The sequence below is a fragment of the Pan paniscus genome, chromosome 13 (assembly GCF_029289425.2).
Source record: "Pan paniscus chromosome 13, NHGRI_mPanPan1-v2.0_pri, whole genome shotgun sequence".
NCBI lineage: Eukaryota > Metazoa > Chordata > Mammalia > Primates > Hominidae > Pan > Pan paniscus.
Window position 1 is genome coordinate 103,262,332 of NC_073262.2, and position 18,470 is coordinate 103,280,801.

General features: G+C 41.7%; 1 protein-coding gene across 1 annotated transcript in view; it reads left to right on the forward strand.

Moving 5' to 3' along the window:
- AOX1 (aldehyde oxidase 1) overlaps window positions 1–18,470 on the forward strand; it is an 85,548-nt gene that overhangs the window by 53,718 nt on the left and 13,360 nt on the right. Inside the window, exons 24-27 of the mRNA XM_003820713.4 lie at window positions 1,423–1,509; window positions 2,935–3,126; window positions 11,330–11,557; window positions 17,192–17,287. Of these exons, the coding sequence (XP_003820761.2) occupies window positions 1,423–1,509; window positions 2,935–3,126; window positions 11,330–11,557; window positions 17,192–17,287 (603 nt within the window). The remainder of the gene's footprint in view (window positions 1–1,422; window positions 1,510–2,934; window positions 3,127–11,329; window positions 11,558–17,191; window positions 17,288–18,470) is intronic.

Sequence of the window (18,470 nt, forward strand, 5' to 3'; positions counted from 1 at the left end):
TGGAGAAATGAATATGAATTGGAATATATATAGGCACTTTGTTAAAGAAGGTAAAAGATAGGTCTTCAAGAATGGAGGCCAGGCACGGTGGCTCAGGCCTGTAATCCTAGCACTTTGGGAGGCTGAGGCGGGTGGATTGCCTGAGCTCAGGAGTTAGAGACCAGCCTGGGCAACACGGTGAAACCCTGTCTCTAATAAAAATACAAAAAAATTAGCCGGGCGTGGTGGCAGGCGCCTGTAATCCCAGCTACTTGGGAGGCTGAGGCAGGAGAATCGCTTGAACCTGGGAGGCAGAGGTTGCAGTGAGCCAAAATTGCGCCACTGCACTCCAGCCCGGGTGACAGAGCGAGACTCCATCTCAAAAAAAAAAAAAAAAAAAGAATGGATAGGCAGAAGGAAGGCATGCCAGGTGTGGGAATAGTAAGAGCAAAACTACAGAGGTGTAATAAACATGGCATGTTTGATAGAGGCAAGAGTAAGGGGAGAGGGAGAATTAGAACACAGAGCACTTCCTGGAAGGTAGTAAAAAATAGGATTGATGGGTTTAGGTGATGCCTGACTGAGAGGGGCCTACAGTCCCAGAGTGGGAAGTTTAAACTTGATCTTAAAAGAAACAGTGAGACTGAGTGGATCCTTGAATGGCTCAGTGCCGTAATTAAACACAGATGCTTTGGGGAGGCTAACAGGATAGTCTGGGGAGGAGAGAGGATGGAAGCTGGTAGACAGCGGGAGGCAGCTGATGCATTCAGACATGAAGCAGTTGGGGTCTGAGATATGATAGTAAGTTGTAGAAGAGATGGGTCCAAGAGCCATTATACTGTAAAATAAAAGAGAATTGGTGAAAATCTTGGCAAAATGCAATGAAGAATAAAACCGCAAACATGACTTGGAGGGTTTTAGAAGAAAGCGACAAGTTGGAAGGAGGAACCGATCTGGAAGAACGATGAAGAGCTTGTTTGTGTAAATGCTGGGGGTAGAAGTGACAACAGGACCCTGAAGCAGAAATGTCCTTTACCACCATGGGACTTTGTTGAAAGGACTGGATTATAGTGACAGAAGCCATTGTCATAATGGTGACTAAAACTATGAGAAAATAATGTTTTCTGATGGAGAGTAGTGTGAGGAAAGGTGATATGAATACTACTTACGATAGTATTATTAATTATATTTAGAGTACTTGCTATGTTTCAGGCACTTGCCTATAATTTTCTATGTGTTGCCTTATTTACTTCCATTTCACAGATAGTCTGAGTGGTTACACAGCTTGCCTAAGATCACAGAGCTAGTTATATATTATCCGAGAAATCACTGCCAAATCCAATGTCATGACGCTTTTCCCCTATGTGTGGAGGGTTTGCAAATGACAAAATTTGGAGAGACTTGGCCCCTGTTCCAGCATTCGATATCGGTTCTCTTCCCCAGGCTGGATTCATGAACGATGGCAGAATCTTGGCCCTGGACATGGAACATTATAGCAATGCAGGCGCCTCCTTGGATGAATCATTATTGGTAAGTGTTTTAAGGAGCAAGTTCACATTCCTGAAAAGAGTGTTACATAAAATAATTTAACTTAGAAAATGCCCAATAGTTAAGTAATATTTGATTATAAAGGTATAATGACCATCTTTGCAGGGATAGCCATGTGTTACTTCCTGGTGCCCAAAGTGTGAGCCCAGAGATGCTGGCTAAGTTGCATCTGTGTGTTACCCTCCAGCTTCCCACACTTAGAGCTCTTTTCCTAGATGCACACATGAGACCAAGCTTTCTCAGTTTTGGCCCTATTGACATTTTGGAGTGTGTAGCTCTTTATGGTGGGGACTATCCTGCTCATTGTACCATCTTTGGCCTCTACTTAGTAGGTGTCAGTGGCATTACCACCCTGTAGTCTTTTTTTATTTTTATTTTTTGAGACAGAGACTCACTCTGTGCCCAGGCTGTAGTGCAGTGGCTCAAGCGATCCTCCCACCTCAGCCTCCCAGGTAGCTGGGACTGCAGGTACATGCCACCATGCCTAGCTAATTTTTTTTTATTATTATTTTGTAGAGATGGGTTCTCACTATGTTGCCAGAGCTGATCTCAAACTACTAGGCTCAAGCAATCCTCCCATCTTAGCCTCCCCAAGTGCTAAGATTACAGGCGTGAGCCACTGTGTCCAGCCCAACCCCAAACAAAAATGTTTCAACCAGGCCAGACGCAGTGGCTCACACCTGTAATCCCAGCACTTTGGGAGGCTGAGGTGGGTGGATCACTTGAGGCCAGGAGTTCAAGACCAGCCTGACCACATGGTGAAATCCTGTTTCTACTAAAGCCGGGTGTGGTGGCACACACCTGTAATCCCAGCTATTTGGGAGGCTGAGGCAGGAGAATCACTTGAACCCCGGAGGCAGAGGTTGCAGTGAGCCGAGATTTCACCATTGCACTCCAGCCTGGGCAACAAAAGTGAAACTCTGTCTAAAAAAAAAAGAGTTTCAACCAAAATGTTAACAATGAAAAATGTCTCCAGACATTGCCAGATGTCCCCAGGAGCAGGGAAAGGATTGCTCCCCATTGAGAACCAATACATTAGACCCAATGCCAAAACATTTTTTTCTGTTTTCACTGTCTTCCAGGATATTATATTCATTACATTCTATAAACCCAGTGCTCAGGGCCTGTGAACATATCAAAGGCCTTTGTATCTATTTGAAATCTTAAAAAATGCATTAACTCCAAAATACAAAAATAAAAAATAATGCTCTCAAAGGAAAAATTATTCAAATACTTAAAAATTATTTTACAGCAAAAAATGTGTTTAATTGGGGGCATGGGAATATTTTAGCATGTTAGATGAGATGAAAAGACAGCTGCCATTTTCGGCCTGGTTTTGGTCTGAGGTCGTAGGATGGTGAAACAGGTTCAGAAGATCTTAATCACATCAACTCTGGATTTCTCCAGGTGATAGAAATGGGACTTCTGAAAATGGACAATGCTTACAAGTTTCCCAATCTCCGCTGCCGGGGTTGGGCATGCAGAACCAACCTTCCATCCAACACGGCTTTTCGTGGGTTTGGCTTTCCTCAGGCAGCGCTGATCACCGAATCTTGTATCACGGAAGTTGCAGCCAAATGTGGACTATCCCCTGAGAAGGTAATACTAAATCAGCTTCACAGACAAAACATGTGGAATGTCAGAGACGGTAGGGCCTTTGGGGGCCATTCAGGTTGAGGAATTTGAGACCCAGAGGGGCAAATGATTTGTGCCAAGTCCCCCAGCTAACTGGTTAATGCGGAGCCCAGACTCCAAAGTTCAGCAATACTCACCTTACTCAGACTCCTGCTCCAAAATCCTGAAGCAGAAGATCCTGAGGACTGAGCACTGCATTCTCCCCTGGCTGGTGAGAAGGTTCCATTGGCTGGGGGTATAACTGCTACCCACAATTCCACCAAGGCCCTCATTCCCCGCTTCCTGAACATCTCAGCCAGCTGTCAAAAAGTTGGTCATTTCAGTTGCTAAACTGATCTCCTTTTGGTTCTTTTTTTTTTTTTTTGTAACATTAATAGGTTGGTTTTTATTTTTATTTATTTATTTCCATAAGTTATTGGGGTACAGGTAGTATTTGGTTACATGAGTAAGTTCTTTAGTGGTGAATTGTGAGATTTTGGTGCACCCATCACCCGATGGGTGTATGTATATACATATACACACACACACACATATATATGTGTATATATATATATACACACACACACACACATATATATATATACATACATACATACACACACCACAGTTTCTTTATCCACTCATTGATTGGTGGGCATTTGGGTTGGTTCCAAGATTTTGTTATTGTGAATTGTGCTACTATAAACATGCAGATGCAAGTATCTTTTTCGAATAACAACTTGTTTTCCTCTGGGTAGATACCCAGTAGTGGGATTGCTGGGTCAAATGGTACTTCTACTTTTAGTTCTTTAAGGAATCTCCACACTGTTTTCCATAGTGGCTGTACTAGTTTACATTCCCACCAGCAGTGTAGAAGTGTTCCCTGTTCACCACATCCACGCCAACATGTACTGTTTTTTGATTGTTTGATTATGGCCATTCTTGCAAGAGTAAGGTGGTGTAGCATTGTGGTTTCAGTTTGCATTTCCCTGATCATTAGTGATGTTGAACATTTTTTCATATTTTTGTTGGCCATTTGTATATCTTGTTTTGTGAATTGTCTATTCATGTCCTTAGCCCACTTTTTGATGGGGTCGTTTGTTTTTTTCTTACTGATTTGTTTGAGTTTCTTGTAGGTTCTGGATATTAGTCCTTTGTCAGACGTATAGATTGTGAAGATTTTCTCCCACTCTGTGGGTTGTCTGTTTACTCTGCTGGCTGACTGTTCCTTTTGCCATGCAAAAGCTCTTTAGTTTAATTAGCTCCCAGCTATTTATCTTTGTTTTTATTGCATTTGCTTTTGAGTTCTTGGTCATGAAATCCTTGCCTAAGCCAATATCTAGAAGGGATTTTCCAATGTTATCTTCTAGAATTTTAATAGTTTCAGGTCTTAGGTTTAAATCCTTAATCCATCTTGAGTTAATTTTTGTATAAGGTCAGAGATGAGGATCCAGTTTCATTCTCATTACATGTGGCTAGCCATCCTAGCACCATTTGTTGTAAAGGATGTCCTTTCCCCACTTTATGTTTTTGTTCGCTTTGTCAAAGATCAGTTGGGTGTAAGTATTTGGGTTTATTTCTGGGTTCTCTATTCTGTTCCACTGGTTTCTGTGTGCCTATTTTTATACACTACTACACCGTTTCGTTGACTATGGCCTTATAATATAGTTTGAAATCAGGTAGTGTGATGCCTCCAGATTTGTTCACTTTGCTTACTCTTGCTTTGGCTATGCGGGCTCTTTTTTGGTTTCATATGAACTTTAGAATTGTTTTTTCTAATTCTGTGAAGAACAATGGTGGTATTTTGATGGGGATTGCACTGAATTTGTAGATTGCTTTTGGCAGTATAGCCATTTTCACAATGTTGATTCTACCCATCCATGAGCATGGGATGTGTTTCCATTTGTTTGTGTCATCCAGTGTTTTGTAGTTTTCCTTGTAGAGGTCTTTCAACTCCTTGATTAGGTATATTCCTAAGTGTTTTATTATTATCATTATTATTTGCAACTATTGTAAAAGGGGTTGAGTTCATGATTTGATTCTCTGCTTGGTCGCCATTGGTGTATAGAAGAACTACTGATTTGTGTACATTAGTCTTGTATCCGGAAACTTTGCTGAATTCTTTTATCAGTTCTAGGAGCTTTGTGAAGGAATCCTTAGGGTTTTCAAGGTAAATGATTATATCGTCAGCAAACAGTGACGGTTTGACTTCTCTTTACCGATTTGGATGCCCTTTATTTCTTTCTGTTGTCTGATTGCTCTAGCTAGGATTTCCAGTACCATATTGAAGAAGAGTGGTGAGAGTGGGCCTCCTTGTCTTGTTCCCGTTGAATGCCTTCAACTTTTTCCCATTCAATATTATGTTGAATATTATGTTGAATGTCTTCAACTTTTCCCCATTCAGTGTTATGTTGGCTGTGTGTTTGTCATAGATGGCTTTTATTACATTAAGGTATGTCCTTTGTATGCTGATTTTGCTGAGAGTTTTAATCATAAAGAGATGCTGGATTTTGTCAAATGCTTTTTCTGCATTGAGATGATCATGTGATATTTGTTTTTAACTCTGTTTATGTAGTGTATCAAATTTATTGACTTGTGTGTGTTAAACCATCCCTGTATCCCTGGTATGAATCCCTCTTGATAATGGTGGATTATGTTTTTCATATGTTGTTGGAGTTGGTTAGCTAGCATTTTGTTAAAGATTTTAGCATCAATGTTCATCAAGGATATTGGTCTGTAGTTTTCTTTTTTGGTTATGTCCTTTCCTGGTTTTGTTATTAGGGTGATGCTGGCTTCATTAAATGAATTTACTTAAGGTTCCTTCTTTCTCTATCTTGTGGAATAGTATCAAAAGGATTGGTACCAATTCTTCTTTGAATGTCTGGTGGAATTCTGCTGTGAATCCTTCTGGTCCTGGACTTTTTATTGTTGGTAATTTTTAAATTACCATTTCAATCTCGCTCTTGTTATTGGTCTGTTAAGGGTATCTAATTCTTCCTGATTTAATCTGGGAGGGTGTATTTTTCCAGGAATTTATCCATCTCTTCTAGGTTTTCTAGTTTATGTGCACAAAGGTGCTCATAGTAGCTGTGAATGATCTTTTGTATTTCAGTGTTGTCAGTTGTAATATCTCCTGTTTCGTTTCTTAGTGAGGTTATTTGGATTTTTACTCTTCTTTTCTTAATCTTCCTAACGGTCTATCAATTTTATTTATCTTTTCAAAGAACCAGCTTTTTGTTTCATTTATCTTTTGTACTTTTTTTCCAGTTTCATTTAGTTCTGCTCTGATCTTGGTAATTTCCTTTCTTCTGCTAGGTTTGGGTTTGGTTTGTTCTTATTTCTTTAGTTCCTTGAGGTGTGACCTTAGAATGTCAGTCTGTGCACTGTCAGTCTTTTTGATGTAGGCACTTAGGGCTATGAACTTCCCTCTTAGCACCGCGTTTGCTGTATCCCAGAGATTTTGATAGGTTGTGTCATTATTGTCATTCAGTTTGAAGAATATTTTAATTTCCATTTGATTTCATTTTTGACCCAATGCTCATTCAGGAGCAGGTTATTTAATTTCCATGTATTTGCATGGTTCTGAAGGTTCCTTTTGGAACTGATTTCCAGTTTTATTCCACTGTGGTCTGAGAGAGTGCTTGATATAATTTCAATTTTCTTAAATGTATTGAGCTTGTTTTATGGCCTATCATATGGTCTATCTTGGAGAAAGTTCCATGTGCCGTTGAATAGAATGTGTATTTTGCAGTTGTTAGATACAATGTTCTGTATATATCTGTTTAGTCCGTTTGTTCCAAGGTATAGTTTAAATCCATTGTTTCTTTGTTGACTTTCTGTCTTGATGACCTATCTAGTCCTGTCAGTGGAGTACTGAAGTTCCCTACTATTGTGTTGCTGTCTGTCTCATTTCTTAGGTCTATTAGTAATTGTTTTATAAATTTGGGAGCTCCAGTGTTAGGTGTGTATATGTTTAAGATTGTGATATTTTCCAGTTGTACAAGGCCTTTTACCATTATATAATGCACCTCTTTGTCTCTTTTAACTCTGTTGCTTTAAAATTGGTTTTGTCTGATTTATATCAGACAGAATAGCTACTCCTGCTCGCTTTTGGTGTCCATGTGCACGAATTGCCTTTTTCCACTTCTTTACTTTAAGTTTATATGAGTCCTTATGTGTTAGGTGAGTCTTCTGAAGGGAACAGATAGTTGGTTGGTGAGTTCTTATCTATTCTGTGGTTCTGTATCTTTTAAGTGGAGAATTTAGACCATTTATATTCAATGTTAGTATTGAAATGTGAGGTACCATTGCATTTGCCATGCTTTTTGTTGCCTGTGTACTTTGTTTTTTGTTTTTTTGTTTGTTTTTGCTTTTTAACATGTATTTATGTTTTATAGGTCCTATGTGACTTATGCTTTAAAGAAGTTCTGTTTTGATGTGTTTCCAGGATTTGTTTCAAGATTTAGAGCTCCTTTTAGCAGTGCTTGTAGTGGTGGCTTGGTAATGGTGAATTCTCTCAGCATTTGTTTATCTGAAAGCAACTGTATCTTTCCTTCATATGTGATGCTTAGTTTCACTGGATACAAAATCCTTGGCTGATAATTGTTTTGTTTGAGGAGGCTGAAGATAGGGAACAATCCTTTCTAGCTTGTAGGGTTTCTGCTGAGAAATCTGCTGTTAATCATGTAAGTTTTCCTTTATAGGTTACCTGGTGCTTCTGTCTCACAGCTCTTAAGATTCTTTCCTTCATCTTAACTTTGGATAACCTGATGACAATGTGCCTAGGTGAAGATCTTTTTGCAATGAATTTTCCAGGTGTTCTTTGTGCTGCTTTTATTTGATGTCTAGGTCTCTAGCAAGGCTGGGGAGGTTTTCCTTGATTATCCCCCTGAATATGTTTTCCAAGCTTTTAGAATTATCTTCTTCCTCAGCAACACTGATTATTCTTAAGTTTGGTTGTTTAACATAATCCCAGACTTCTTGGAGATTTTGTTCCTATTTTCTATTCTTTTCTCCTTGTCTTTGTTGGATTGGGTTAATTCAAAGACCTTGTCTTCGAGCTCTGAATTTCTTTCTTCTACTTGTTTAATTCTATTACTGAGACTTTCCAGAGCATTTTGCATTTCTAAAAGTGTATCCAAAGTTTCCTGAATTTTTTATTGTTTTTTCTTTAAGCTATCCATTTCCTTGAATATTTCTCCCTAACTTCTTGTAACTTTTTTAAAATTTCTTTGAATTGGGCTTTGCCTTTCTCTTGTTCCTCCCTGATTAGTTTAATAACTAACCTCCTGAATTCTTTTTTAGGTAAATCAGAGATTTCTTCTTGGTTTGGATCCATTGCTGGTGAACTAGTGTGATTTTTTGGGGGTGTTGAAGAGCCTTGTTTTGTCATGTTACCAGGGTTGCTTTTCTGGTTCCGTCTCATTTGGGTAGGCTCTGTCAGAAGGAAAGTTTGGGGCTGAAGGCTGTTGTTCAGTTTCTTTTGTCCCATGGAATGTTCCCTTGATGTAGTACTCTCCCCCTTTCCCTATGGATGTGGCTTCCTGTGAGCTGAACTGCAGTGATTGTTGTCTTTCTTCTGGGTCTGGCCACCCAGCAAGTCTACCCAGCTCCGGGCTGGTACTGAGGGTTGTCTGCACAGAGTCCTGTGATGTGAACCGTCTATGGGTCTCTCAGCTATGGATACCAGTGCCTGTTCCGGTGGAGGTGATGGAGGGTGCAGTGGACTCCATGAGGGTCCTTAGCTTTGGTGGTTTATGCTCTATTTTTGTGCTGGTTGGCCTCCTACCAGGAGGTGGCACTTTCCAGAAAGCATCAGCTGTAGTAGCGTGGAGAGGGATTGGCGGTGGGCAGGGCCCTAGAACTCCCAAGATTAAATGTCCTTTGTCTTCCACTACCAGGGTGAATAGGGAAGGACCATCCGGTGGGGGCAGGGCTAGGCATGTCTGAGCTCAGACTGTCCTTGGGTGGGTCTTGCTGTGGCTGCTGTGGGGGATGGGTGTGAGAGTCCCAGGTCACTGGAGTTGTGTACCTAGGAGGATTATGGCTGCCTCTGCTGAGTCATGCAGGTTGTTAGGGAAGTAGGGGAAAGCCAGCAGTCACAGGCCTCACCCAGCTCCCATACAAGCGGAAGGGTTGGTCTCACTCCCAACGTGTACCCCCCAACAGCCCTGAGTCTGTTTGCTGGCAGAGGGTGTGATGGGCTTGAAAACTTGCCCTGTACTGCACCCCTAGCTGAGAGAGAAAAGGGCTTGGTTTCTCCGCCTGCCTGTGGAGTCTGCACACCAGATTTGTGCCCTCCCACTGAGCTCTGGCCAGGAGGCTTCTTGCCCCATTCAAATTGTTACAAAGTTCAGCTAGAGATTTCTTTCTCCCTGTGGAGTTTCACCCCCTACTTCTCTGGTCCCCCGCCCCCTCCGCCCCCACCATGGATCCCTGTGTTGTTAGGCAGGAATGGCCTGGCCTGCTAGGGGACACAGCAAGCTCCTAGGGCCTTTCTGCTGCTTTCTCTACCCCTGCATTTTGCTTGGCTCTCTAAATTGTCTCAGCTTCAGGTAAAGTCGGAATCTTCTCCTGCAAACAGAATTTCAGCTTCTCCCGTGGGGGTGTGTGTCTGGGAGAGGAGGATCTCCCTTCCCCCTCACAGCTGGGGCACTTACAGTATTTGGGGTATCTCCTGGGTCCTGCAGGAGTAGTCCACTTCCTTCAGAGGGTTTGTGGGTCCTCTCAGGATTATTGCTTTGTTCTTGCAGTCGATCTAGAGCTAAAATTCGGCGAACTTCCACAAGCTGCTCTGTCCAGAGCTGCAATCTAGTCCTGCCTCCCGTCCGCCATGATGATCCAATTTCTCCTTTTGGTTCTTTCAGTCTCAGCCCCAACTTTGTTTATCGACAACGACCTTCCCCTTCCTGGCTCCTCTTCCCAGATCCTGGAATGGAATTAGTGTGGGGAGATGGGGTGAGCTCTCTCTCAGCCCCTTCTCCTCCCCTGTGCCTTCTGCTGTGATGCTGGTGCAAGAAGGAAGAGAAGAAGGACCAGGAAAACAGTCAGTTTCTCCCTGTGTGACTTCTCCTGGCAAGCTCACAGTCCTCTCTTTGGACAGATGTCACTTTTCAAGTACATTGTCTATGGCTCCATTTCTGCCAGCTCTTCCAGAAATTGGCAGTCCTTGGACCTTCAGCGGGCAGCTGGCACAGCATTCCACTGGTGACCACACCTCTCTGCTCATGCCCCAGCAGTCTTTAGAAAGCCCCAGGTCCCAATTCATCTACCAGCTTTCACCCAACAGTAGCCACTTTCTTTGCTTCTCTTGAACGTGTGGGAGGCCTTGCCCCTCCCTTCCTGGCCATCCCACTAAACTCTCTCCTGATGTCCTGCCACATTTGGTAGCACTAAGGAGGAGAATTACATCCTTCCTTTCATCCCCAGGGAAGTTAGAGCAGGGAACAGCCTCTTAAAACACCACTTTCCCCCAAATGAGATGGCTTACTAATTTCCAGTGTTTCTCTTACAATGATCTGATAATTTGCTTCGGAGGGTGGGGAGAGTGTGTCTGTGATGGCTCTGTCAGCTTAGGGAGGGGGCTGGCCACAAGTGCTATGAGTTTTCTCAGCTGAGAATGTGCATACTTGGCACCTTTTATTCTCAGCTTAGGGTCTTAGTCACCAATTCTGGGAATACAGGAAGAATTCTACTCAGTGCTTCAGACATCCCGGGATAGAATCTTTTAATTTGTTCTTCATCCTAGATATTGGTTATATTTAAACGAACTTTCATGCTTGCCTGTTTTGGAGGTGAGTAGTCTTATCTTGCAACATAGCATGGGAGTAATCCAAATCATGTGGCCTAGATGATCTTTCAGCAGATACCCAAATGCAACTAGAATTAAGAGTCTACAGTGTACATGGACTGTGTTGAGTTATATTGGAACATAAGGTAAAGGTTCCATCCTTTAAAGTTGCACAAGAGTAGCATAGAAAGCACATAAGTAATTGCTAGCACGTTTGATAGAAGCTCTGAGTAGAGGAAGAGGACAATGTTGTGCATTAGGAAAGGCTTCCACAAGGACTAAGTAGAACTTGGCTTGGACCTTACAGGATGGGCAGAATTTGACCAGGAGGATGGTGAATGGATGAGCCTATGTCTGCTGGGTTTCCCCTCCCAGCTTTAATCTCCTTTTCTTTCATAGGTGCGAATCATAAACATGTACAAGGAAATTGATCAAACACCCTACAAACAAGAGATCAATGCCAAGAACCTAATCCAGTGTTGGAGAGAATGTATGGCCATGTCTTCCTACTCCTTGAGGAAAGTTGCTGTGGAAAAATTCAATGCAGAGAATTTTTGGAAGAAGAAAGGACTGGCCATGGTCCCCCTGAAGTTTCCTGTTGGCCTTGGCTCACGTGCTGCTGGTCAGGTGAGTTCTCCAAACGCACATGAGGATGCTGCCCGGAAACAGCCCTGACAAAGCAAGAGGTGTTGAGGAAGCTTCTCCTTAAGTCATATTAGCCATATGGTTGCAATGCCCAATTGTTAAATTTCACAAAAGCCACCAAAGTCAAAGTAATTAAGCTAGCTTTACTCCAGAGGAGACCAGAGCTCCTCTGCTCACATGCCCATGGTTGGTCAAAAACATTCTTGCTGGAAATTGGGAGACTGAGGTTTACTCCTGGCCCTGGCAACAGGAATTGGCAAATGGCAGCTGAGTCCATTTGCTCTGGGCTCAGACTGATCATGTGGAAAGCAGGAGGGTGGGACCGATGACCTCCAAGACTCCTCTTCCAGTGTCCGCAATTCGGTGTCACTGGACCATGAAATAGAAATGAGGAGCTGCAAGGTTTTGGGTGCTCCACTCCTTCTGGGTGGGTTGGAATAAATTAAATTCAGAAAAATAAATCACTTTTTAAATAGAATTTTTGAAGTTTATTCACCTTGTACCTTTTAAAACTATGAAAAGTACCACAGACTGGGAATCTGCTCTTGCAGTTTAATTTCTTTCATTGATTAAAGAAATCCCCTTGCTTGGTTACAGTTTCCACCTCTTCATTCTTGACTTCATTCATTCTTAAGAATGAATAAAACTTACCCCTAACGGCTGGTGAAGGACTGCAACATTCTAGCTCATTGTATGGCAGCCGGGAACCCCTATTATCTATTTTATTACATACACACATCCATGTATATACAGATAAGCTGGGAGGACCCTCACAATTGTCACTCCTCTTTGCAGAATTCACTCCTTGGTTGGAGTCATGAAGAAGGCATGGCAGCTGTGTTGAGCGATCACAAAATAGGAATAAATGGCAGGGTAGGGGAGCTTTGAGAGGGGCGTTAGTGTGGATGTTTTGTGTTAAGGGATCAGAAGAGGCCAGGAAAAGTGGGTAGGAAGGTCCTTTCCTCCATCCCATATCTATCCATTCACCTAACTGTCCTAGTTGAGCTTTGGTGCCATCCTGAGAACATTTGCATGCAGCTTTGATTGTAGGCAGGTGGTAGGTCAGAGAAGTGTTATAACAAATGATGATCTTATTGCGGTCTTCTCATTCCTTGCCTGTTTGTGATGGCAAAAAATAACACAGAGCCATGTAGACATCTGCATGCAATTTACTCAAATGTGGGAGACAGTCAGGATACTGTGGTTGAGAAATAAAAGCAAAAACGAGGTTATTACAAAAGAAGAGAGAAAGAAACTACCACTGGGAAAAGGGTTTGTAAGCATTGAGTCTTGGTATAGAATTTTGAGGTAAACTGATTAGCTGGCAGCTACCAAAGAGGTCAGCTGGGGCTGTCTGTCCTTGTGCAGACTAGTCAGGATCATCAGGAAAAACAGCCTCCATTGTTCATGGATCCTCTGGAAATCCTCTCACGTTTGGCCGTGGGTAAACATGGTGCACTGCCTCTATTTGATGGCTGCCATTACTTTATATCTGGCCTCCACCATAGACCAGGTCTCACCCATTTTCCTCATCAGAATTTTCTCAAAAAGTAGATTTTAAAAATATGGTGAGGTGCAGTGGCTCACGCCTGTAATCCCAACACTTTGGGAGGCCAAGACGGGAGAATTGCTTGAGGCCAGAAGTTTGAAACCAGCCTGAGCAACATAGTGAGGCCCCATCTCTACAAAAAAGAAAAAATAATAATAGTGACAATTACTGAGCACTACGATGTTGTAAGTACTTTTAGGTATTTCATTTAATCTTGGGACAACCTAGAAGATTTGTATCCTCATTTTAGGGATAAAAAAAATCTAGGCTTAGAAGGTTTAAATAACTGGCTCAAGGTCCTGCAGCTGGTAGAGGTAAGGCTGGGGCTAGAACTCAGGCCTGAGTGGCTCTGAAAGCTGGGTTTTCTAGTTACACCACGTGGTCTCCCCAAAACACCTTTTGATAGGAACTGAAGTGGGATTCAGCTCAGCTGAGAACAAACTAGGCAACAGCCAGCAGTACAAATTCATTTTTGAAGGCCACCTGGGAAACTGACCAACTTATGTGCTGAAAATATTTACTTAGGGCTGAATCAAGGAGTTTGAGACCAAACTCCTTGGAGGGCACATGCTAAAAGACTCCATTCTGAAACAAACTAAATAGAGGAGGAAACTAGACATGATATTTGAGTGCCTTCTCCATGGAAGGACCTGGGCTGGGGAATTTGTAATCTCCACTTGATTATTCTCTATCTCATCTCTATCAAGTAGGTATGAATCTCTCTATTTCATAGAAGGGGAAACTGAAGCTCATAGGGACTCTCTCTGTTGCCCAAGGACATCCAGCCAATAAATGGCAGAACAAGGATTCAACTTCAGCACCGCCTTCATCGTCCCACGGGGCCTCCCTGAGCAGAGGCAGTCCCTGCCCAGCAGCTGAGGGGGTCAAACGTGCCCCACCTGTGTTATGCAGGCATACCTTGTTTTACTGTACTCTGCTTTATTGCACTTCCTAGATTCTGCATTTTTTACAAATTAAAAGTTTGTGGCAACCTTGCTTCAAGCAAGTCTATTGGTGCCATTTTTCCAACAGTATGTGCTCACTCTTTGTCACCTTTTGGTAATTCTCACAGTGTTTCAACCTTTTTCATAATTATGGTGATCTGTGATCAGTTATCTTTGATTTTTACTGTTGTAATTGTTTTGGAGCACCATGAACCACATCCATATAAGACAGCAAACTTAATAAATGTTTTCTGTGTTCTGACTGCTCCACAAATAGAGGAGCATTCTTCCCCCATTTCTCTCCCTCTCCTCAGGCCTCCCTATTCCCTGAGACACAATGATATTGAAATTAGGTCATTTAATAACCCTGCAATTGCCTCTAAGTGTTCAAGTGAAAAAAAGAGTCACAAGTCTCACTTGAAATCAAATGCTAGAAATGATTAAGCTTAGTAAGGAAGGCACTGCACTCCAGCCTGGGTGACAGAAGAGACCCTGTCTCAAAAAAAAAAAAAAAAAACAGAAAAGAAATTGTTACAACTACCTCCTCAATCGTCAGCAACCACCACCCTGGTTAGTCAGCAGCCATCAACATTGAGAAAAGACCCTCCACCAGCAAAAAGATTCTGACTCTCTGAAGGCTCAGATGGTTGTTAGCATTTTTTAACAAAGTGTTTTAAAACTAAAGTATGTACAATCTTTTTAGACATAATGCTAGTGTACACTTAATAGAGTACAGTGTAGCATAAACACTTGTATGCACTGGGAAACAACGAAAATTGTGTGATTTGCTTTATTGCTGTGGTTTGGAGCTGAACCTGCAATATCAGTGTACTTACTTCCTGCAGTCTGAACACTGAATGGCACAGACAGGACCTAACCAACCTCTGTGTGTCCAATGCCTTACTATGGCACTTGGCACAGAGTAGGAACTCAAATGTCTGAATGGCTGAAACATTTGGGGAATCTGTGGGTTTGAAGCTAACTTCTCATCGATACCAGTAGTATTTGTTTGAAGATTTAAATTTCCCCGACTAGGTCCTCTACTTATGTTGGAGGACCATCTACTCCAGCTCTCCAGTTGTGCCTGTTTTATAGATGAAGCTTTGCAGAATTATCTTTTGTGGCACTAACAATGAGCTGTACAGTGGTGCCACTTAACTAAACCAAATTTGACATTTTAAATGGCCCAAGGAGATTGCAGCACCACATGGAACAAATGGCTGAGTGATATCTGATAGACATGTTGTCTTGGACATACAGGCTGAATGCTATAACCAGCAGGGTCACACAATGTTGGAAAAGTACAATCCACTATAATTGTAGCTTAATCACATGGGCCAAGTCCAACTATGAATTACATGCACACTTTGCGAGCCAAGGAGGCCAAATATGGAGTCTACAAGATTAAGAAACAGATTGCATGGCTATGCTACTGCAAATTTACTTACCAAACATTTACTGAGCACCTACCGCATGTGTGTTGCTATGTTGCATTCCGAGAGATTCCTTAGGACGTGATCCTTCCTTTCAGGGGGCTCATATTCTAGCAAAGCACAATGAAGTGCCATGGAATGGGGCCCAGGAGCTATTGTTGCAGCTGGCATCACCTGACATCTGATGCATGGCCCCCAGGCAGCCAGCCCTGGGCTCTCTGTAGAGGAAAACTCTTCCTTACCTTTATTATTTTGAGGATGAATGTTCAGGAGCAAAAGATGGTGTTTCCAGGAGTCATGAGTCAATAAACAGTAAAAAACACTCTATTGCATCTTCCCAAGGTCCTTGGGTGTCATTATCATGGCTACTATGCCTTCCTCAAGAGTCTAAGGTTCTCCTTTGGACTGTGGACATATGTGCCTTGTCCTCAGAGAAAGGGTATCCTGATGTCCCCATTTGCCCAGTACATCCCTAGTTTACACCTGCCGACCAAATAAATGGAGTGCATTTTCACTGTCAAACTTGCCTTATTTGGAATGATAGAGGTTTCTGGTTGTCATTCACAGGGGTAATGTGAACCTTTGGATACAAATAAAGAGACAGTTCTCCAAGCATGGTCCACAGTCCCCAGGCAGCTTGGAAGGCCCTTCTGATGGGCAGAGAATTGATCTGGAAATGCAGTCTTTTTCTTGGGTTTATCTGATGATTAACATGCAGTTCCATCAACCTTCACTTATGACCAGGGTTGCTTACAAATAATCTAAGTGAGCAACTAAGGCTTAGGAAAATTTTGGTTTATTAAGTTGACATTGGCTTATTACCAGAATTTTCTGAAGACCTTGACATTACAAATCCTAGATTATTATGTCACTCTGCCTAAAAAATTAGATGTTAAGAAACCTAGCTGACCCAGACCACACCCATGCGGTCAGCACTTCCCTGCTGAAAAACTGTAAAGGTTGCCTTGCAGGCTTTCCTGGACCACAGTGGAACCACTGAGAGACATCTGTTCTAGGAGGACCATTGCTGCTGATGTTGCTCTTACATTGCAGAGCCAAAGGGAAGAAGCCATCCTTCTTTCCTGCTGTGATTTTCCGGGATATCCCCATATTCTAGTTTAGCACAGGCAGATATGCAAGAAGGCACATTCTTGTTAATTATAAAAACATGTTTAGCTTAGAGACTGGATGTTTCTGATTATAAGAGTCTTTAATGCTGTTAGCAGTCTGGTTCCTTCTGGATCCTTGTGGGGAGCTATACAGTTAGATAAGATTACTTCCAAGTTCTTGTCTAACTCCAAAGCTCTGTAGTTCTGTGCCAAGATGATTTAGGGTGAGCTTAGTCATTTTGCAGCAAAAAAATTTTAGTGTCTATCTATCTCATCTTATATGGGATTATAAGAAAATGGATTTCCATTTTCATTTTTCTGTGACATGCCTACAACTATGAGAATATGTGTGCACACAATTATTCACCCTCTCCCTCTACCTGTCTATACTTTACTTTGCATTTTAAAATAGAGTCCCCGCCCTGGTTTCCCCCACCCCAAAATGAAACCTAAAATGTTGCTGCACCCTGGGGGGTGTGGGATTCTTGGAGGGAAATATTTCCAAGGAAAATGTTTTAATTGACACGATATGTGATAATATCAAAAAGATCACAGAAACAGTTTTCGTCTTTTCTGCTCAGGCTGCTGCCTTGGTTCACATTTATCTTGATGGCTCTGTGCTGGTCACTCACGGTGGAATTGAAATGGGGCAGGGGGTCCACACTAAAATGATTCAGGTAAGAATGCAAATAACTCGATTGAGTTGGGTGTGTGCTTATAGATCTGTTCATGAGAGAAAAACTATGAATGGATATTTTCTGTTACAAAATACAGGATAGGAAGCTGGGTGAGGTGGCTCATGCCTGTAATCCCAGCATTTTGGGAGGCTGGGGTGAGAGGATTGCTTAAGTGAAGGAGTTCGAGACCAGCCCAGGGAACATAGGGAGATTCCATCTCTACCAAAAAAAAAAAAATATATATATATATATATATATTTTTTTTTTTTTTTTTTAATTAGCAGGGCATGGTGGCATGAGCCTGTTTTCCCACCTACTTGGGAGGCTGAGGTGGGAGGATTGCTTGAGCCTGGGAGGTCGAAGCCTCAGTGAGCCAATTGCACCAATGTACTCCAGCCTCGGTGGCAGAGCAAGACCCTGTCTCAAAAAGTAAAAATAAATAAAAAACAAAGGATAGGAGATTTGAGCTTTGACAGTTTACGCTGTTAAATGATTAGCAGAAACTGGGTAAACAAACCAATTTTGCAACTAAACCCCTAAAAGAATGTGGCAGAAGAGTCTCGAGTTGTTTTATTGCTAAAGAAAATTATATGCTTATTTGCTGCTTTCCTTTGGATATAGTGACAGTTGAGTTGTTGTTTCTGAGTTTTTCTTGGGCAATAAGATAATGTGTAAATTCTGATGTATTTGGATTATTTCTTGCCCTTTTTGTATTACAGCCTCCAAACAATTGCTAATATAAATCACCTTTGATATTTACAGTCAAACTTTATCTGTTTGCTTTTGGCTGTCTTATTTTAGATTAATTTTAAGCTACTGTTTCTCTTTTGTTAATCATAATAGTAACATTATAGATTATAAAATATTTGGAAGCAGCAGAACATTTTAAAAAACAAAGACCCTACACAGTTTCACTACATAGAATAATCATTATTTGGGAGTCTTTACATCTTGTCTTTTTTGCTTTTGCAAAAAGTCACCAACATGCTTTTGTTTAATTTTGTATTCTGTTTTTCCACCCACTTTATATAGTGTGAAAACTTTCTCCTGTCATTAAGCAGTCTTTACAATCATGAATTGTATGTGGCTGCATGTGGATATATATATGATTTATTTAACCATCCCCCAGTTGTTTGAATACTTCAGTGAATATTTGTGTACACTAACCTGTGATCAAATCATT